General features: G+C 30.1%; 1 protein-coding gene across 1 annotated transcript; it reads right to left on the minus strand.

Moving 5' to 3' along the window:
- Positions 1–459: 459 nt before the first annotated feature.
- On the minus strand, positions 460–19,754 carry LOC129908789 (protein obstructor-E). The gene is made up of 4 exons (XM_055985549.1): positions 19,554–19,754; positions 3,471–3,686; positions 1,016–1,210; positions 460–943 (listed from the first exon to the last, which is right to left on the minus strand). Exons 1-4 carry the CDS (start codon positions 19,606–19,608, stop codon positions 720–722), a joined length of 690 nt encoding a protein of 229 aa, XP_055841524.1. The 5' UTR covers positions 19,609–19,754; the 3' UTR covers positions 460–719.
- Positions 19,755–20,175: the final 421 nt, after the last annotated feature.

Consider the following 20,175-nt stretch of genomic DNA (forward strand, 5'->3'; position numbering starts at 1 on the left):
TAAATTCAGCCTCATAAGGTTAATAAAAGAAACCAATAAATACTCGTACAATTTAGAGCACGTATACGCCACAGTGCATGTGGATGAGGACAACGGGGAAATAATTACATTATAACTTTTGTACAAGAAATCCTTTTCAGGAAATTTTTGATTATCGAATACACATCTTATTTATAGCGGCATTTTCCCCGGTGATAAAGCTTACTATCTTTAATCTTAAAATAGTTATTCTTAGTTTTTACTGTTCCTAATTAAAAATTTGAATTTACATGGGAAAAGATTTGTCTAAACAAATGCCACAAAGCAGAATTATGGTTTCAATATTTACCACCCTCGTGCCACTTTCTCGTCTATGACTGTGTTCTTCATTTATATAGAAGAATTGATTTCTTAAAAGAAAATCGCAAATTTATAAATAAACAATTTATTTAATCAATTTCATTAAACAAAGCCAATCTATGTATATGTACAATCTTCTTCTTCCAAAAAAAAAATTAAAATAAAAACAAAACAACAAAAATATTTAACATTACAAAATAAAACACAATAAAATTAAAGGAATACAATCTTTACATTCAAGTTTAGGTGAGAAATAAGTCCGAAGAGTAGTAAGTGATTTTTTTTTTTCTTTTACTTTAACAGATTTTTCTTTGTACAAAGTGTGAAGAGATGTTCAATTTTTTTTTTTTAATATTTCACTTTCCAAATGTGATGGCTTATTACTTGTGGCCTCTGCAAGCTGGAGCATTTTCAGGATCCTCACATGTGAGTGTGTTTTCATCGAAGACCTTACCTTCACCGCAAGTGATCAATCGTGGATAACCTTCAACGCATGTAATTAATCGATGACAATCGCCGGAGACTGGGAAACGTGGGAATGGCCAAAAACGAGCAGCTACTGAATCAGGTGCTACTTTTGTTGGACACTTGAAACCAACAACGGCTTTTGAATTGAATGAAAAAAAAAATCAAATTTATTTAATTATTCTATGCGAATAATAAAAAAAATTATTACCTTCTGGGTTACATTTCTCCAAAAGTTGATCAGGCCAATTGCATCCGTGGATTCTTTCATCATAAGCTAATCCAGCATCACATTCAAGTTGATGTGGCTCACCGTATTCACACTTGACATAGCTGGTAGAACATTCAGGAGAGATTGGGTAGATACCGAATTGGTATTCACATCCAGGTGTCGAGATTGGTGTAGCTGTGGGAAAAAAGAATGATTAAAAAAAAATCGTATCATATTTTTGTTTTTATTTTATCTCCCCATTTTCTTTTCATTAGTTAAAATAACTTTGCAAAGTAAAAATGTTTTGGGCTTCCGGAGAGATAATACTTCATTTTTTTTAAGCTTTGAGATTCTAAATGAACAAAACAAAAATTGGGAAAACGTAGTCACTTTTACTAAACAAAAGAGCTTACGCACAAACTTGAAACTAGTGAAAATTTCTAAGAATCAATTTTTATTGCGTTTAAGGGATTTTATTGTTTTTATTAGGAGCACTGATTAAGATCAAACTAATAAATACTTATAAATTTATCCTTGGTTTATAATATACCTAAGAGAATAATCACAGCAGAAAAAATAAGCTGGGTCTAATGTTGGCTATAAGGCATATACAAAATGTGGGCACAAAGGCTTTTATGGATCAAAATCTTGGAAGTTTGAAATTTCGAGATCCAAATTATTAAAAATTCAACTATGTCTTATAATGCAAATTTAATGCTCATATGATCGATGAAGGTATCATTTATCGGTTCATAAACGGGCTGAGCAAAAAAAAAACAATTAAATGACATTTTGACCATAATTTTTTGTATTGCTTTTATTTCATAATGTAAAACGAAATATTTTTGAGATTTTACTGTGTAAGACTCATCAAAGATAAATTTTGTATCTTAATTTATCCCAAAATAAGCATTCCTGTGGAGGCTGGGAATCGAACCCATCTGGGTCATAGTCCATCGCACTAACTTCTACTTGACTTCCACCAAGGGGCCTGTATTTTTAAAGCTATTGCTGACAAAATTGAGAAAAGAAATTGTTTACTATCATTCGTCTATCATTTACCATTTTTTGGCGCTAATTTATAAATTGGCGGTAAGAGCAAGATATCTTGTCTAAGTTTGTACCTTTCCGATGGTGACCAAGATGGATCTCCATTGTAAGTACTATTTTTTTTTAAGTAAAGGATTTTTCAAGAATTGTTTCCAAATATATGGAAAGCACTTTAAATTTTGCTGACGATTTCTGTTCGCAACTAGAAAAATGTGATTTTCTTAGCTTAAGCTTTTAAAAACGTATCTTAAATTAATAATTTCTCAAACGTGACTGAACAAAATTAGCAACTTGTCAAAAATAAAATTGCTGAAAAAACTTTGCCAATAAAAAGACTAGAAAAGTGAAATTACATAACTTGGTTATTCTCAGAAAATTCAATGAAAACATAAATAAAACAAAACCCAGCATCGATTAAAATGACTTGAAAGGGGGTTAATCGTAGGTAGCAAAACATGGTTTCCCAAAGAACCCTTCCCCGGAACTTGATATGTCGATTCTTAATTTAAAATTGTTAAGGGTTCTTGCATGTTCAACTATTTTCAGGGGAATCAGATTCTTTTTTTTTAGCTCCATGAGATTAAATGTCAAAAATATCCTAATCTACCACATAATTAGAAACTAGATTTTTGGATTTTGACAATTTTAACCATTTTTATTTAAAAAAAAATTTAATTTTAGTTTAAAAAAAAAAAACAAATACAAATTTAAAAAAATGGTAAATTTAAACGTGATCAATCTAACAGTCTTACAACTGATGTATTACATTTCTGAATTGAAAGTAGAATTTTTCAAAAATTTCTTATTCATCACAATGGGACATTTAAATGATTTTAAAACTTTGGTTATAAAATTATGTTGCTCTAAATAAAGCTGATTTTTTGATCTTGTCAATGTTCTTTGTTACTTTTTATTTTGTGTTGTTGTCTTTATGTTGTGTGTAAATTGATAAATTTGTGTAGTAATTAAATATAAATTTAAAAAATATTTAAAAAATTAAAAAAATTAAAATAATTAAACTTTTGGTTTTATTTAAAATTAAATTTATTTTATTTTTAAATTTAAGAAAATCATCACAACATTATTTTAATTTTTAAATTTTTTTTTAAATATTTTTCTTTGTTACTACTTCACCTGACCCGCCTTTTTTTTAATATTGAGAAATCTGAATGAGTCACAAACACAATGTGCATTAGACTTATTTTAAAACGAAACTTTTCCAAATCGATTATGTAATTTTGTAAACCATTCCCATTACCCATATTTCCAATTACCTATTACCCAAAAGCCCATCTTGCTCTAAATCGCATACAGGTTCAAGATTTATTCGTTTTTTAGTATTGCAACTTACTTAACTTATACATAATTGGACTTTAAGAAAAATTTAGTCTAGTGCTTTACTTACGATCATAGTGTCGGTTACCACAATCAACTGCCCAATTATAGTTGCAGTGATTGTGTGCAGCTCCTTTGCCGTCGAACAACAATCCATTTTCACAGGTCTCCAAAGTCAACGTGCCATTTACACACAAGAAAAATTGATCACAATTTTCCGTATGAGCATAAGCTTGTACTCCTATTTTCTCGGGACATTCGGGTGTGCCAACAGCAACAGCATGAACTTTAAAAAATAGAGACAAAAATATAAATCAATTAAATTGTAAAAAGTTTAACTTTTTTTTTCTTCGGTGTCATTAAATAAATCAAAACTATTTTAGTATTCAGTTGTCATTTTTTTATATTATATATGTAAGTATGTGGATAATAAACCCAAAAAAATGCTAACTTTACGACTCTGCATTAAAATCAGACATGCCTGCAAAGAAAAGTACGCAAATGGCAATTTTTTATTCGTTTGTCAATTTATCTATTTCCATATTAGGTATGTCTATATACACTATAGTAGGTATATTGGTAAATACGAATAGAAATGGAAATTTTGTTTTGGAGAAAAAGTGAAACTCTCACTTGCTACATTGATATGGCTTAACTTAACCATGATCTTCATTCTCAAATTTCCAATAAATATTCACGATTAACTTGATTAATATCAGTTGGCAAAAATAAATTGAATTTTTGTTTATGCACGATTTCAACAAAATATAAACATAATATCCAACAGTTTGAAGGTTTATAATGTCATTATATTGTGCTGTCATTTTTATGTGCATGTAAGTTGTCACTTCTACCATATAACAAACATGTTATAAAAAAAAAAGACTTTGCATAATGTACAAAACATCTTCTTTACTTTAACTTCCTATGTTTGACTACGAAAAAAAAAAAATAACCATTGCTTTAAATGAAGATGGTATATTCACATTAAAACAAAAAATTGTTAACGGTATGGTACGACCGAGTTCAGACAAAACTCTCACTTTCAACGACTTATAACTATCAAGCGTGGTGATGGCAAATCGGTGTTAAACAGGCTGCGTGGGATATCAACATCGACGACGACCGGCACATTGATGCACATGCACAGTGGGGTTAATCTTCAAAACATAAGAAAAATTAAGAAGAAAAACAAAAAACATATTAGGTACAGTAGTAGAGTTTATTACACTGGTCTTCGAAAATCGTTTTTTTTTTAAATGGTACATGCTAGAATTTTTCTGAATTAGATTCAGGAAAGTCAAATCATTCATAATTTCAAAAAAAAAAAAAAATTATTTGAAAGTGGAAAAAAAGGGTAAATTTTGCACACCAGTGTTATAAGTAAAGTAAAACTATGTAAACAAAAAAGAGACCTGACCATAGTGAAATCTTTAACAAATTTAAAGCTTGTACAAATTCTTTGCCGCCGGGTACAAAGGGGTTAAGTAATAATTGCTAGTTTGCCTGAAAATGTAAAGTTGAGCTAATCGATGAACTTTTGAGCATTGATCCTCTTATTTTTATAGAAAAGAGTAGTTCTAAATTTATGTTTTTGATACCAAATAAAAGAGAAAAAAGAGGTTAATCTTATTTCATCGAAACCCGGAAAGTTCAATTTTGTGACTTAACCCCTTTGTACCCAGCGGCAAAGAATTGTTCATTAGGGTGGCTCATTTTAATTTTTGTTTTTTTATTTTCGGTTGTTATTAGAAAGTTGTCTCCAAACAAACAAACCTTTTACAATATATTAATACCTACATAATTTCACTCAAAAAAGAAAATTTAAAAAATCTGATGCTTCGATAACATTATTAACTTACCAAACAAAAAAAAACATCCTGCTCTGCCTTTTAAAAATATACCTACACGGAGAAAAAAGTGTCACCTTAAAATAAGATGATGCGCATATTAAATTTCACCTCCTTAAAATAAGGTGATATCATTTTAAAATAAGGTGATTCCACTTAAACTCAGTTAAATTTAATGTGAACTTCATCTTATTTTAATGTGAATGTTCATCTAAAAAAAACGACAAAAAATAAAAATTTTAAGATTATAGTCACACTTGCAGTTTATCATACTCATTTCCAACACTGAAATAGCACAGTGGTAAGGCACTAGCCTAGTAACCCAACAGTCGTAGGTTCGATCCCCGGTGACTGCCAGTTTTTTTTTTAATTTGCGCATACACGAAATTAATGTTACTTGTCACCTTTATTTAAAGTGATGCCACCTTAATTTAAGGTGAAAGTCATCTTAGCAAAAAACCATACAGAAATCCGCTTAAATTAAGGTGCGAATTCTATATGGTCTGTTTTCTCCGTGTAGTTAAAGGCCAAGTTAGTTCAATTTTACCAAGGCATATCCTTCTAATATCTTTCATCTTTCAAGTTTGAAAATATTGCTACGAATTAAAAGATATCCTCTCTGGTGTTTAAGTTACAAATGAAAATAATAGGCATATCTTCTCGATATGGCCTTACTAGTATTTCATCTCGTGCTCTGAATATGTTTCCAATCAGTTTTGTGTTATACTCAAGGTTGAAGTAGTTAGGACTTTCCAGGTTGAATTACAGTTTCGTCAAATATTCTCTCGATTTTATATCAAGATCCTTTAGGAATGAATAGGGAGAGAAATGTCTTCCAGTCAGGTAAATAACTACTATTCAAGAATTCAGAATACTGTCGTTAAACTAAAACTACAAATTGAGCTCAGCTTCAAGATGTTGTATATAAAATTAAATTCTGAAGGCGAGCTGAAGTTTAAAGTGGAATTTAAACTTCCACTGTAAAAGTGTAAAATTGAAAGTTAGGGACACGTTAATACTTCAGAATATCGCTCTTTTACTTGAAGGCTGTCATCACTCCATTTTTTTCCGGACGCGAGTTTCAAATTTAGTAGCGATCTATTTTTGTATGCAAAAAGTAAGTTTCTAAAGCAAAACTAGTGTTCCTTTTCTATCAATTTTTAAAGTTATGAAATGACTTTCTGCAAGATTAAAGATTACTTTATTGTAATTACTTCTGAAGTAATAACTTAAAAATCGTGATTTTTTAGTTATGACAGTATTCAAGTATATATTATATATATTCCTTCTAATCAAAACCACTTCAGCTAGTTATGTCCAGTTGAATCAGATGGCTACCTCTTTTGGTTTAAGTTAAACTACAAGTTAAGAATTTGTAAATACATATTTAAACCGAGGTTTAATGCTGAACTGTTGCTGTTGCCTCTAAGTCACAACGATGCATTTTTTTAAAATTTTGAATTGAGTACCAGAGCAGAGGTTTCAAGTTATTTGTTTTCCTATTTTTTTCCATTACTTCCGTGAGATTTTAGAAACAAAATCAACGATGGGAAACGAAGAAGAAAAAGCTCTTTTCCAGTGCAATGATGCTGATGCTGATGATTACGATTTTAAATTGTCATTCATTACATTAAAATCGGTAACGTTTTTTACCCTCTATATCTAAATGATGCAGTGTGAGTGTTGATGTATTAAGAAAAGAAGAAGGATAAGGAGAAGGAAAATAAAAAGAATTAATAGAAAAGAAAATACTTTGTAAGAGACAGAGCAGAAAAGATTTTTGAATTACAACTAATTTCAAAATATGAAAATTAACCAAATTTTCTTTATAATCTATTCCACTGTGCAAAACAACACTACCATGAGAAATACCAGATTCCTGCCGTGTGATCTTGGATATCGGAAAAGAAGATGATATTGCTATATATTTACCTAAGATATTCATAGACCAGGTGAAGTAATCGCTGTGTGTCTTACACAGCTGACTGGGTGTTGTGTCTGATTTATGTGGTGAGTGGTATGCATGCCAGTTGCAAGTAGGTTCATACAAATACCTTACGTTGGTTGGTCGTCTTGTTGTATTTCGTACTTGTACGTATGTAAATAAAATTATTGCGCTTCATCCAAGCTGAGTATAGTAAAATGAGCTTCGTCTCATAGTCATAGTCATCAACAGGTATTTCATTATGAAAGACGTACCGATGATTATGGGAAATCAAAAAACGAAGTTGTGGTAATGTATATTGAGTTAATTATGGAAATTTTTGTTTTTTGTTCAGTATGAAGAAATTTCCAGAAATTGTGTCTTTTGTATTATTATTGCGGAAGGTGTATGGAGTATGGTAAGGTTTTATTTGATGATTTATTTTTAGATTTTATCTTTTTTGTTGATCAGGAAAGGAAGAGTTAATTTCATTAAGGGCCAATTTTTTAATGACATTTATTCTTCTGATAGCCTAGCTGACTATTGAAAAATCAGGGCTAAAAGGATTTATGAAAAACTCCTTTATTTACTAGGAAATTCGTACTTATGAAAAACGTTGTACCATATCGTCGGTGAAACCAGAAAAGTGTGTAACTCCATTTTAGCAAATTTTATAGGAGAGCAAAAAAACAAAATCGTTTTGAAGGCATTTGTATGAGTTTTTCTTTTCTAATTTGCTAATAAAATAAAAACTATGAACTTTAAGGGGATTCTGAGTTTAAGGAACGGTAGATATTAGGTTTGTCTAACAGATGGCATTCAAATCTAATTTTCAGAAAATTTGGAGTTACACACTTTTCTGGTTTCACCGACGATATCACCATTAGTTTTGTTAATATCACGACAATGACTATTACTTGCTTTAGAGGAAACGTATTGGTTTCGTAGTTCAAAGGATAGCAAAGCAGTTTATTATGATAAGGGTTAGTTTTTGCATCACACGGTACATTAGGGGTATTCACGTAAACGCGGAAAACCCGTAGAAACCGTAGAAACTGTAGAATTTTCTATCGGTAGAAATGAGCTGTCAAAATTTGTATGGGAAAAATATTCCGCAAATCATAGAATTTTATCTCACAAATTTGAAACGAAAACCGTAGAAAAAAAAATCAAATAAACTTTGGGTGTGTTCAATCACCTGTCGGATAGGCTATCTGGGATCCCCGTATCTGGAATATCTTTTTGAACGCGATTTATGTCTTATTATTCAGATAACCACAGATAAAATATGTTAATATTGAAAAGAAAATATCATTTTATTTGAGCAAATTACATTTTTTTTATTGTTGCATAGTATTTGCAAAATTAGCTTGACATATTTTTTTTAATTAAACAAGTTCAATTTGACGTTTAACAAACAGCTGTTTGTTTCCCTTGTTTACGCAATTATTTTCTGCTGGGGTGTTCATTTAAACCTTTTGCGGAATTTTCTATTTTTCTGCAAAGTAGAAAATTATCTCGTTACGTGAATACCCTTATTCTCTCGTTTTTTTTTTTTTCAAGCCATTTCCCAGTTAGTTTTGCGGTTTTTAAGAATGGATAAGATTTAATTTTTACAGGAATTTCTTTTATAAAGGAAATAAAGCGGGAATGATCGGAGAAAAAATTTAAGCAAACTACAAATAAAATTCAACTACCATGTGTCTGCCGGACAGTGAGTCGGTTTCCCAGTGCAATGAAGTTTAAAAATTTTTTTCCATAGCTAAGCGCTTATGAGATATCCATGGATTGTGATTCAAGGTCAAACTTTAGGACCATTAAAAGTTGGAGGCATTCTTATCATACGTTTTCTATAGTATCGAATTTGTTTGTTTTCTTTGATAATGTAATTCATATGTATCTAGGATTTTTTATGGATCTTAAGCTACCTATACCGTTCTCTTTTCCTGGCAAAGTGATTTTTTTTTCAAATTAATGCACATTACTGGACTGGTCGCGCTCGAAATATCGAGGCGAATTCGTTTTTTTTTTTTTTTAATGGAGGACGCCTTATAATACCAAACAATACTCAAACTGGGATTTGTAAGAATAAACTCCTCTTCAACACTGCATTCGAACTAAGATGACGTCACATGATTCACAGGATGACGTTTAGGATGCGTAAAAATTATCAAGCAGACATGACATATGAAGTAAAATACCAAAAAAGTGGTTCCCGAAATTCGGTATGTCTGTCTTTTTATGAACCTGTCTTTCTGTATCTATATCAAGCAACAGCCCAGACCTCTGAAGCGATTTGCTTCAAACTTGGAAGCTAAAGGTTTGGGGTGATTGCATAGAGGAGAAATTAAAATTTGTTTAGGACCAAAATTAATGGTATTTGCCATATGACCATGGAAGAATTTGTTTTTCTCAAAAATCACTAACGATTTTGATTTTTAAAAAATATATACACTGTGAATAAAAAGGTCCTAATGTTGATATGAAACAAATATTTTCTTGGAAAGCTTTTAACGGTACCTTACGGTTTTTTTTATTTCTGACTTTCTGGCTAGAAAAAGTTTTTGTACGAAAACGTTTTAATATTTTTAATTTAAAAGTTGAGAAAAATTTTCAAAAAAGTCATTTTTGTTTTTTTTTTTAAGAATTTAGATAAAAAAAAATTTGGAAAACTCAATATTTTCGAAACTGGATTTTACATTTTCTTGAAATTTTGTTGGAAGCTTTTGAAAGTTTCACAAAAAAATTTCTTACAACAATTTTAAATAAAAATACAATTTTTTTGTTAAATAAGAAATAAAATTTATTTTACAATAAAAACAAGTTCGTGGAACCAACTCGTGCAGTTTATTATCTTGGTTTTTTTTACACGGTCTGATACTTTGGGTGGAGCTAACTTCTGATCGGGATGAATATCATTCCCGGTACCGTATCATATTTTTGTTATTCTTTAGCTTTGTAAAAGTCATTTTCAGTATATGGAAGAGAATTGGAGTTAAAAAAGTCATACGTTTTCTCTGAAAAAAAAATACCCTTCCAATCTTTTGGATTTCTGTGAAATCTTTTAATTTAACATTTTTAACTTGATTACATAAGATTAACATTTGTTCAGAGAAATTTATTTTTAGTTAAATATTCTTACTTCTTCTCAAAAAACCTTTTCTACTAAAAACACAAGGCAGTAGGTACCTAAAACTGTCTACCTACTACTATTTAATACCTATGTTGTGAAATCATTTAGTTTTCATCAGAAAGTCTCATTTTACTATTAACCACTTAATTTTAATTTTATCAATAGGAATTGTTAAACCTCCTCAACTACAATATTTGCATCTTAAAAGCAGCTTAAAAGTTTGCTAGGTATATGCGACCCAATGAGGTTAATTTCACAGACACCTTGTCTGTTAAAAAAAATTCGCACAACTCAATCTAACGAGGTCAAAGCTTTTTATATTTTTTTTTGTTTGTTTTTTTTTTTCACCAGCCTCGCCCACTTTCTTAATGAAAATAAAATATCTTTTGCACTTCTACAAAAATTATGTTGCCGAAAAAATAAAACAACATTCTCTTAATAACAAATAAAAAATTCCTTTTGTGTACCTTCAACGTGATTGGCATAGTCGCAATTCTTCTTTTTTTTTATTTGTTACATGGGTAAAAAAAAACGATCTAAAAGTCTTTATATCTCTAATTGGTCTTTTATCGTTTTTTTGTTTATTTTTTTTTGTCTACTGAATTTAATGCTCATGTCATTTAAACATAAGTCTTTTCAACGTTCCAACAAAACTTTAACAACAACAAATTTAAAAAAAAGTATACTGCACCAAAAAGAGTACAGTTCGAGCGCATGTACTTAAATGACTGCCAACAGGTTTGAGATTTTGTAAGAAAGTACAATATGCTCGATTATATCGAGAAGTTGTAAGTAATGTCTGGCGTATACGTAACCAACAAAAAATTATTATCTTGGCTGATGAATTAATTCGTAGGTTTTTTTTTTTTGTTCTTTTGACTTTTATTTGTTTTTAATTTACCGCAAATGTAGTTACTGATGTTGTATCTTTTATTTTTTCTTAGCTTTTTGGGTGGAAAAGTGAATGTAACTGATTTATTTTACAAAATTGTAGTGACTTGTAAAAGAATTGTTACAGGGTCACAAAAAACATAAGATTAAGATGCCTGCAAGTTTACCACAGTGAATTGAATTTTTGGCAACAAATTTATTATAAATTTCGGTTGGATATTTTCAACTTAAAAAGATGCTTTATTTTAGAGTGAAACAAGTTCATGAATTTGTTGTTTCTATTTTTAAAAGAACTGAACTTTAACATTTTTGATGATATAGCCTCAAAAAATGTAGGCGTTGTTGATCTTTAAAAACAAATTTAAATAAACTAAACAACTTTTTTTTTTAGTGGTGTGTGAATTTTTATTCGCTAAGTTGTGCACATTAATTAATGAAAACAAAAATGGCATTCGTTTGGATTTGAAGTTATCTAACAAAGTCACATAGTAGTCAATCTGTTTAAGTCTTAAGATTGTGAGCTTTAGACTATTATGATGGTGTGTCTTTTCAGTAGCAAAACTGGAAAGACTACTTGGTTTAGTTTTTTTTTTTTCTTTTCCTATATTTATTGTTTTGTATGTGTATTTTTTTCCCGATGACTATTTCCTAGGAATAGGTTTTAAATTGATGCTCATTGGATTGAAAGATTCAAGATGTCTGATTAAATGCGTGTCTTGAGTTGATTTATTATATTGTTATTTAATTTTTTTTTGTTTACTATTTATTTGAAGACATGGCACTAAATATATTTAAGCGGTACATGCAACTTTTTGTAATGTTTACGAGACTAAGATGCAAACTTAATATTTCGACTCTCGCAGCTCTCATTGCCAAAATTCGTTTGACATGGAAAATTAATAATCTTCGGTGTTTTTTCTTACAACAAATTAATTTTTGTATGTTTAAAGATCTAAAATAAAATACAAATTTTAACCAAAAAGGCATTTGATAAGAAATACAAATAAAGAGTCGCAAATATTTGTGCCCTTTGCCTTCGATTAATTTGCTTTAGTTTTTGCAGATTTTGAGAGCATTCCATCCCCGCTCTTGAAGAATTGACAGTTTTCATTTTTTTTAGCCCCAGAAATGGATACGGACCTAATAAAGGATCATATTTGAAAGGAGTGAATTTGGGAATGATAAGTAGAATTTCACAAAGCAAAAGTGGCGTTAAGCATATTTAAACAACACATCATACGGATCCAAATTTCATTGAATCACTTTAAATATAGGCGTATCTTCTATTCCGAATATTACCCCAAAAATGCTTTAACTCGTAGCTCCGAGCCTTTTAAATTAAAAGGCTTGAAACTACTTGACCAACTTTTAAGATTTTGAAAGCACTCCATGACAACGCGATGCAAATATCTTCAAATTAAAGAAATAAACTAATTTGTGCAGTGAATAGTGTTTGTTCGGCATAAGACTTGCCACCTTCGTAAGCAAAAACATTTGTGAATTCTGTTTGAGTTCTGACTAAATTTTCAACATTTTCCAACCCATTACTTTTTGGGAAATCATAAACTGTATAGAATTTAATTATAGAGAGCCCTCGCGAAAGACCAATCAACTTTCCTTTCTCTCGAATTTTAGTCCAAATAATGTTTTGAGACTCTACAAGATTCAGATCTAAAAAAAAACTGCCAATTAAACGATTAGCAAATGACTCATGACTCATTGGATTTTTTACTCGCTGTATGGCATATTACACTTTTATTGAAACCAAATTTCGGTCACATGAATAAATGATGTAGGCACTAAAACTATCTTTTTTCAATAATTGTTATAATGCCTCCAGCCCAAAATAATCACTAAACAGTCACGCGTTTTGGATGCATTTGTTTTTTTTTTTTTATTTTATTTTTTTTACAATATAATAATTCAATAATTCCATTTACTTACTTTCTGTATAAAAAGTCCTAAAGAGTCAAGCAACTTGAAGACTAAAGAGCAAGTTTGTGCGACCCAGTCGTGCATTTTATTTTTTTACCGATTGCAAAACTTTCCCCTTAGTAGGTACATTATTTTTCAAGTAAAAACGATCAAAACCATCACTTGAAAAAATAAATATAAACAACTCAAAAACGAATTTACTTTAAATATTTGTTTATTTAAACAATTCAGAAAAGTTCTTGTTCTATGTTCTATGATGTTGACATAATCTCAATTACATATGAATTAAAAAAACATTATTTGCTTCAACAAAATTTGTTAAATGTTTTTGCTATAAATGGGTTTATTTGTTGGATCAAATGGTATTTTTATTCTCACAATATTGAAATTTTAAAGTTTTTGAAAAAAATGTGAACAAAAATATACTTTTCTAATAGATTTTAATGTTCTTAATTCAAATCTGAAGTCGAAAAAAAATCTATGATGTCACGTTTCGAAGATAAAAATAAATTTTGAACTACTTATATCTAAAAAACGTGACGTCGTAGATTTTTTTCGACTTCAGATTTGAATTTAGAACATTAAAATCTATTAGAAAAGTATATTTTTGTTCACAGAAAAAATAAATTCTCAGTTTTATTGAACATTGAAACTTTTCATTAGGCGTGTTTTTTCTACAACTCAGTAGCTACTCATTTTTTTTTTATTTTATTCAAAAACAATAAAAACAAATACTTACTTGTGCAATTTTTATTATTGTTTTGCGAATAAAATCAAAAATGAGTAGCTACTGAGGAATAGAAAAAACACTCCTATTATATCATGTTTTCTAATATTTACTTAAAAACATAGTTGGCAACCATATAACCGCAATATTTTCAATTTTCTTGTGAAACATAAGTAGAAGAGATCTCAAAATTGTGCTAATTTAAAAAAAGCAATCCATGAAATAGCGTAATAAGGGGTCTTAAAATGTGTTTTACTAATTTGGCATTTTTTGGACTTTGTTTTTAAAATTTTTGATTTTTTTTAAAGAATATGAATCTATGAATCCTAAATATAAGATCTGACACCTTTTTGTTATGAATTAAGCCCAATTTCTAGCTTATATACTGTTTCGAAAATGAAAATTCTATTTTAACGCCCATTCTTTCCGCCATTTTGGAGCCGCCATTTTGAATAAAAAAAAGTTGGCAGCTTTTTCTTATTCTCCATACTATTATCTTTCAGTGTACCAAATTTCATAACTTTTCATTCAGAAATGGCCGTGCAAATAAATTTTGACGCCAAAAACGACCAATGGCACCACTGTGTGCCAGTGGCTGTTGATAACTAGTTTGAATTTCGAATTTTTTTCGAATATGAACAAAGCCCCATTAGATTAAAGTCTACTTTTAGGAAAATTTTAATAAATAATGTGATCTTTGTTGCCTATAATTAGGTTGTTCTTCGATAAAAGTAAAAAGGTGTTAGGAGTTCTTAGACTAGGAAAGGAAAATGAGGGGAAGCTAAGTTGGATTTATCATCTTAATTTTAAATAAAATCAAAAACCATTAAAATTACAGAAGAATTACAAAAACTTATCTTCGTCTTAATTATTAGCTTAATTAGATTTCTTAAGTTCTATTACTTCAATACCTGTTTAAAGTCTACAAAGGACAAAAATGTAAAATATTTGATACATGCTGGAAAAAGATTTCCTGCTGAAACACTAGTAATAAGAAAAATACCAAATTTGTTACCTAATTTTACTTTAAGAAAGATATCAAAAAATCATTGTCTTCTTATTTTTGTCAAAACAGCCGATGAAAATATTTGGCAGACAGACGTACACATTAGGGTGGGTCAAAATACAATTTTTTGGACTTTTAAAAAGGCTCAGCGATTAAAAGGTGCTAAATGGTTCGGTTAGCTTATAAGTAAAATTTCATTTCATTATTTTAAGCCTAAGTGCCTCCGGATTGTGGTTTCATTTTTGAAAAAAGCTGAGTTTTGCCTAAAAACCACATACGCTTTGCTTAATTTATTATTATCTCATTTCTTATACAAGCTAAATTCAAGAGGATGTGCCAAAAAGCTTAACCGTGTAGGTTGGGTCGGGACAAGAAAAAAATCGTTTTGGAGGGGGTTAATATTCGCCCCCGTTTAGCCAAGCGGGGCAATTTTCTAAAAAAATGTTTTAATTAGGAAAAAATATAATAAAAACCAATCAATCAAAAAATCAACCGTTATACCTACAACAACATGTTATACCTTTTTGTTGAGCCCAAAATCTCTTTTTAATTTTGCTTTCAAATAAAGCTGTTTTATAAAACAATTTTTGAAAAATTAATTTTCAAAATCAAAATTTTGAAAAAAAAAAAATTTTTAATTTGCGAACTAATTTTTTTTCAAAATTTTATGTGATTAAGTACTATTTAAGTTTTTAAAATTCAATGCTCTTATTTGTTTTCAATCAAAAACAGAAAACCGGATGCAAAAATGTTTTGTCGTTTTTGAGAAATTAAAACAAAAACCAAAACTACATTTTTCTAAGACTTGTTAATTAATTTATGAAACATTATATACTTCTTTTATTATTTTTAAGGGGATACTACGCCTCCAAGGTAGAAAATCTGAAGTTTGAATATGTTTCCTTTGCATTACCTACAATTCTACCAAGTTTCAAGGTTTTAGGGTATTCAGAAGTATACTTTTTAATAATTGATATTAATTCTACCAAAATGGGCGGTTACCACGCCCCCTGAATGTAAAATCTCAATTTTTCGATTTTTTTCTTTGCATGTACTTCAAGATCCATGACCATAACAAGTTTCTATGAAAACTAGAAGTTTGCCATAATTTTTATCATTTGTTAGTCAGAATGTTAGTGAGTAAATCAGCTACTCTTTTTGCGATTTTTCAAAGCCTTTTTCTCAGAAACTACTAATGCTACGGAGCTGAAAGTTTTTAAGGATCTTGATTTGGACTATGTTGACAAATAAAACGAGTTTGAATTGTTTGACGTTATTGAAACAAAAGTTAGAATGGTTCGAAAACGGCCTAAGTTGTTTCCTAAGGGTGTAGGACCAAAGTTCATAGAGAACTTGGCTGGGCAACCGGAGGCAGAAGATAAAGTCTGATTATAACCAAACTTTATATTATTGTTCTATTTACAGTTAGGCACTTTTTCATTACTGTGCCCGTAAAAAAATCAGCAAAAAAATGTCTCCATACATTTGTGACCCAGCCTAGTACACATTTACACAAGTAGAATATTTTGCACCCGGCACTATGTTTTTCATAATCGCAAAATCGCAATGTAGGTACAAAGGTACATAAACTAACTTTGAGTTGGCTTAGTTTAGCCTAGTTTTGTTTGTTTGAACTTTTTCGAAAGTATTTTTTTATTTTAACAGTTGTTGTTGAAATAAACGAGTAAACATAATTCGTGGATGTTTTTAAGTATAAAAGATCAAGTTTTGTTTGAAGCAATTTATCAGTGTTTTTCTGTCACTACAAACTACAGTACATTCAATTAAAAATGTTCAAGTTCAACTGTCTTTCTCTTGCCGTCCTTTTGGCTGTTATTGCTATCAGTTATGCTGCTGGAGCTGGTGTTGCTCTTAATGGAGGAGCCGATCTCGGTGTTGCCTCAATCGGAGGTCAAGGTGAAATCAATCTTGGTTCAAATGGAATTGGCGCTTCCGGTAATTTAGGTGCTGGTGTAGCTCCTTCTAGACCTGGTGGTCTTCTTGGTGGTTCTCTTATTCCAGGAATACTCTAAACTGGAAACATTTCCAATAATAAAGCATAATTAAAAATAAAAAAATGTCTCTTTGTTTTAATGTCTAATCTAAACCGTGTTTCTGCATGCTGTGGGTCCCACATCGCACGAACTAAGCTTTTGCTCTTCTAGATAAAAAAAATATAGTAAGGTTTGTTCTTCTGAAAACTCCATTTTTTTTATTATTTAAGTTTGAGTTTGAAAAAAAAAAAACTCAAAATGCAATTTTATTGAAATTGATTTGATCAAATTTTTAAATTTTTTGTTTGGGAAAATTGCAATAAGTTGAAAATTTTGAAGATGGAAAAATGTTCAAAAGAAAATACTATTAAATAAAAAAACTATTTTAATGAGAAAACTATATCGTATAAAAAAACTATTTGAATGAAAAAACTATCGTATAAAAAAAACTATTCGAATGAAAATAGTAACTAATTTATCGAATTAAAAAACTATTCGAATGAAAATAGTAGGGGAGAAGGGGGTACATTTGACATTTAGTTTTTAAAGGTCTGTATTGTCGGAAACTGTTAAGTTTTAAAATGTTTTGTTTTGTATATGATTTATTGACTATTCAAGATTAACTAACAGTAAATTTTTTTACTTTACAACATTTCAACATTTAAAAAAATAATGTTTTCTAAATAAAAGTCATTTTGTCAAAAGTTCCCCGGGACCGGGAAAAAAATCCCTCCATTTAAATCTTAATCAAAATTAATCGATGTCGATTTATTTTTAAATAATTTATTTAATAACTAGGTATATAATTCCCCAAAATCAACGTAAAACTTTGCCCACATTGCAAAAGTCAAAGGTGCCCCGAAGGAGCCTCATAACTGTTTTTCTTTTTTTTCAATAACTAATACTATTTTTTTACAAAGCTGGTTTTAATTTACTTAACTTTAAGCAAAGTTTTATCAAAATATTGATTCAAAATTTAAAAAAAAAAAATGTATTAGGTTCTGAAATCGCTTACATACCGGTGGTCAAAAATTAGATCAGATATACAGAAAACACGAAAACACGCTGTACTCCGCGAAAAGTTAATGAAAGACTGCTGCAAAATTTCACAAAATTTCTTTAAATCAAATTAAGCTTCATTCTTCATCCAAGCTTTTGTTTATTAAGGGCACGATCATACCGAAAAACGCAAAGTCAAATGTGCCCCGGTGTCAAATGTACACCCGCTTACTCTAACTAAACTATCGAATGAAAAATCTATTCGAATGAAAATAGTAACTAAACTATCGAATGAAAAAACTATTCGAATGAAAATAGTAACTAAATTATCGAATGAGAAAACTATTAGAATGAAAATAGTAACTAAACTATCGAATGAAAAAACTATTCGAATGAAAATAGTTACTAAATGAATGAATGAATGAATGAATGAATGAATGATTTAAAACTATCGAATGAATGAATATTTTACAATTATCGATAGTATGATAGTTTTTATTCGCTAGTTCCTATCACTACTCAATATCCATAGATCGGATCAATTAATTTAAAAAAAATGGTGTTCATGACTGACCATTGTACAAGTATGTGAAGGAAGAGAGGATAAAAAGTACCTTTGTTCTCATCAAGAAAGTATAAACAAACATTGAATTATGGATCAAGCTATTAAAGCGTTACGGACTGTATGTATAGAGACAAAGGGAAAAATATTGCGTTGATCTTCTAAAAATTCTCCATTTTTCGTGTTCAATGCAAACTATTAATGAATAAAAATTCATAATTTTATAAGCTAAAATTTAGAACCTTGGTACAAAAAATTCGGAAAAAAGTATACTGCCATTTACAATTGGAGTAAAAAAATCATGTGAATAAACTATCCAGTGTAAGAACCCATTTTCTATCATTTCGATATTTAGTATCAATTCAGTTATCTTACTTTTCACTAACAGCAGTCCTTGTTCTAAGACTAATTTCGTTCAATTTGTATTATAACTTTCCAATGTATCCAGTCAAAATGCAATAACAACCCCTATGTCGTCATTCATTAAATGGCTTGTTGCCGTTACTGACAATACAAAAGCTTTCAACGTTATTTTTTATTTTATTTTCTTGTCATAATATCTTATTTCGAACAACAGTAATTTTTTGGAATGGTTCAAGATCTTCAACTTTCAGACAAGAAATTGAACCAGTTTAACCAGATTAGAATTATATTACCCCAGCATTATGGAACACCACCTAGCACCACACACCATAAACCGCACAACCAATCTCTAAGGTACCAACTTACCCAATAAGAAGGTTGATATGATCGCGTATACAATCTAAAAGTAGAACTACTCGCAGGGGTCTCTTGTGCTGAACTCAAAGCCAGCAGCAGAGACACTCACTTGAAAGGCCCCTCGGGGCTTTTCAACAAAAAAAATCACAATCCAAAACTCAATATACAGTGCACAGTGAGCACTTAAAAAGTGAAGGCGCATATACATATTAAAATCGAACAAACAAAAACTATTGCAAAACCCTATTCAAGCTGAACGCTTGAGACTTAATCTTTAAATTGGATATCAATATGCCACATTGTGGTTTAAATTTAAATTTCGTTACGACACATTTTCAGCAGACAATAAAAATCAATTACCGCCAACTATAAAGCAACAAAATTTTGTAGATATAGGAAACAAAAAACTTACCTAAACTTATTAGTCCCATAGCAATCAGGATACTTGACTGGATGCGTTTGTTCATTTTGAAAGTTTTTTTTTTTACTTTTTTATATGCGTTAAACTTATTTCGATTTGACGACACACAATTCACAGACACTTCCTACTTTGCGGTGATGGTTGGTTCTCCGTTTCCGTTTAAGCTAAGCCGCGATCAAAAATCAACTGAATTACGATTACTGTGACCAAGTAAGACTTGGCTTGAGCTTATAGCCCCAAACAACTGTTTGGTGGTGCTTGGTGCATATTTAACATCAAACATGTTCCAGTTCGACAACGACCTCCTAAACTTTACTTTTTCAACCATCTCCCATGCTCTAGCCCGGCAGTAGCCAAAGACACACAGAGCCTGTTTAAGCCCAAATGATAGTGAAAGCTTTGCTTTTTTGTTTTGTGTTTTTGCTTCTTTTGTTTTTTTTTTTTTTTTTGGTTTTTGGATTCGGTAACTGTTTGGCTGTTGTAGAAGTGCGATGGTGGCTTGGCGGCATGACCAGCGGGTACCATTATCTTGAGTGTCACTTTGGTTGCGTATAGACCTTTTCTAATAGTTTGTATTGCCAATTGATCGATAGTTGTTTTGGCGGCATATACG

This window comes from Episyrphus balteatus, chromosome 2, assembly GCF_945859705.1.
Source record: "Episyrphus balteatus chromosome 2, idEpiBalt1.1, whole genome shotgun sequence".
Taxonomy (NCBI): Eukaryota; Metazoa; Arthropoda; class Insecta; order Diptera; family Syrphidae; genus Episyrphus; species Episyrphus balteatus.

Coding starts and splice junctions, on each gene's coding strand:
- LOC129908789 (XM_055985549.1), bottom strand. CDS start 19,608: ATGAACAAACGCATCCAGTCAAGTATCCTGATTGCTATGGGACTAATA. Junction 3,687..19,553: donor TATGGGACTAATAAGTTTAG/GTAAGTTTTTTG, acceptor TATTTTTTAAAG/TTCATGCTGTTGCTGTTGGC. Junction 1,211..3,470: donor TGGTAACCGACACTATGATC/GTAAGTAAAGCA, acceptor TTTTTCCCACAG/CTACACCAATCTCGACACCT.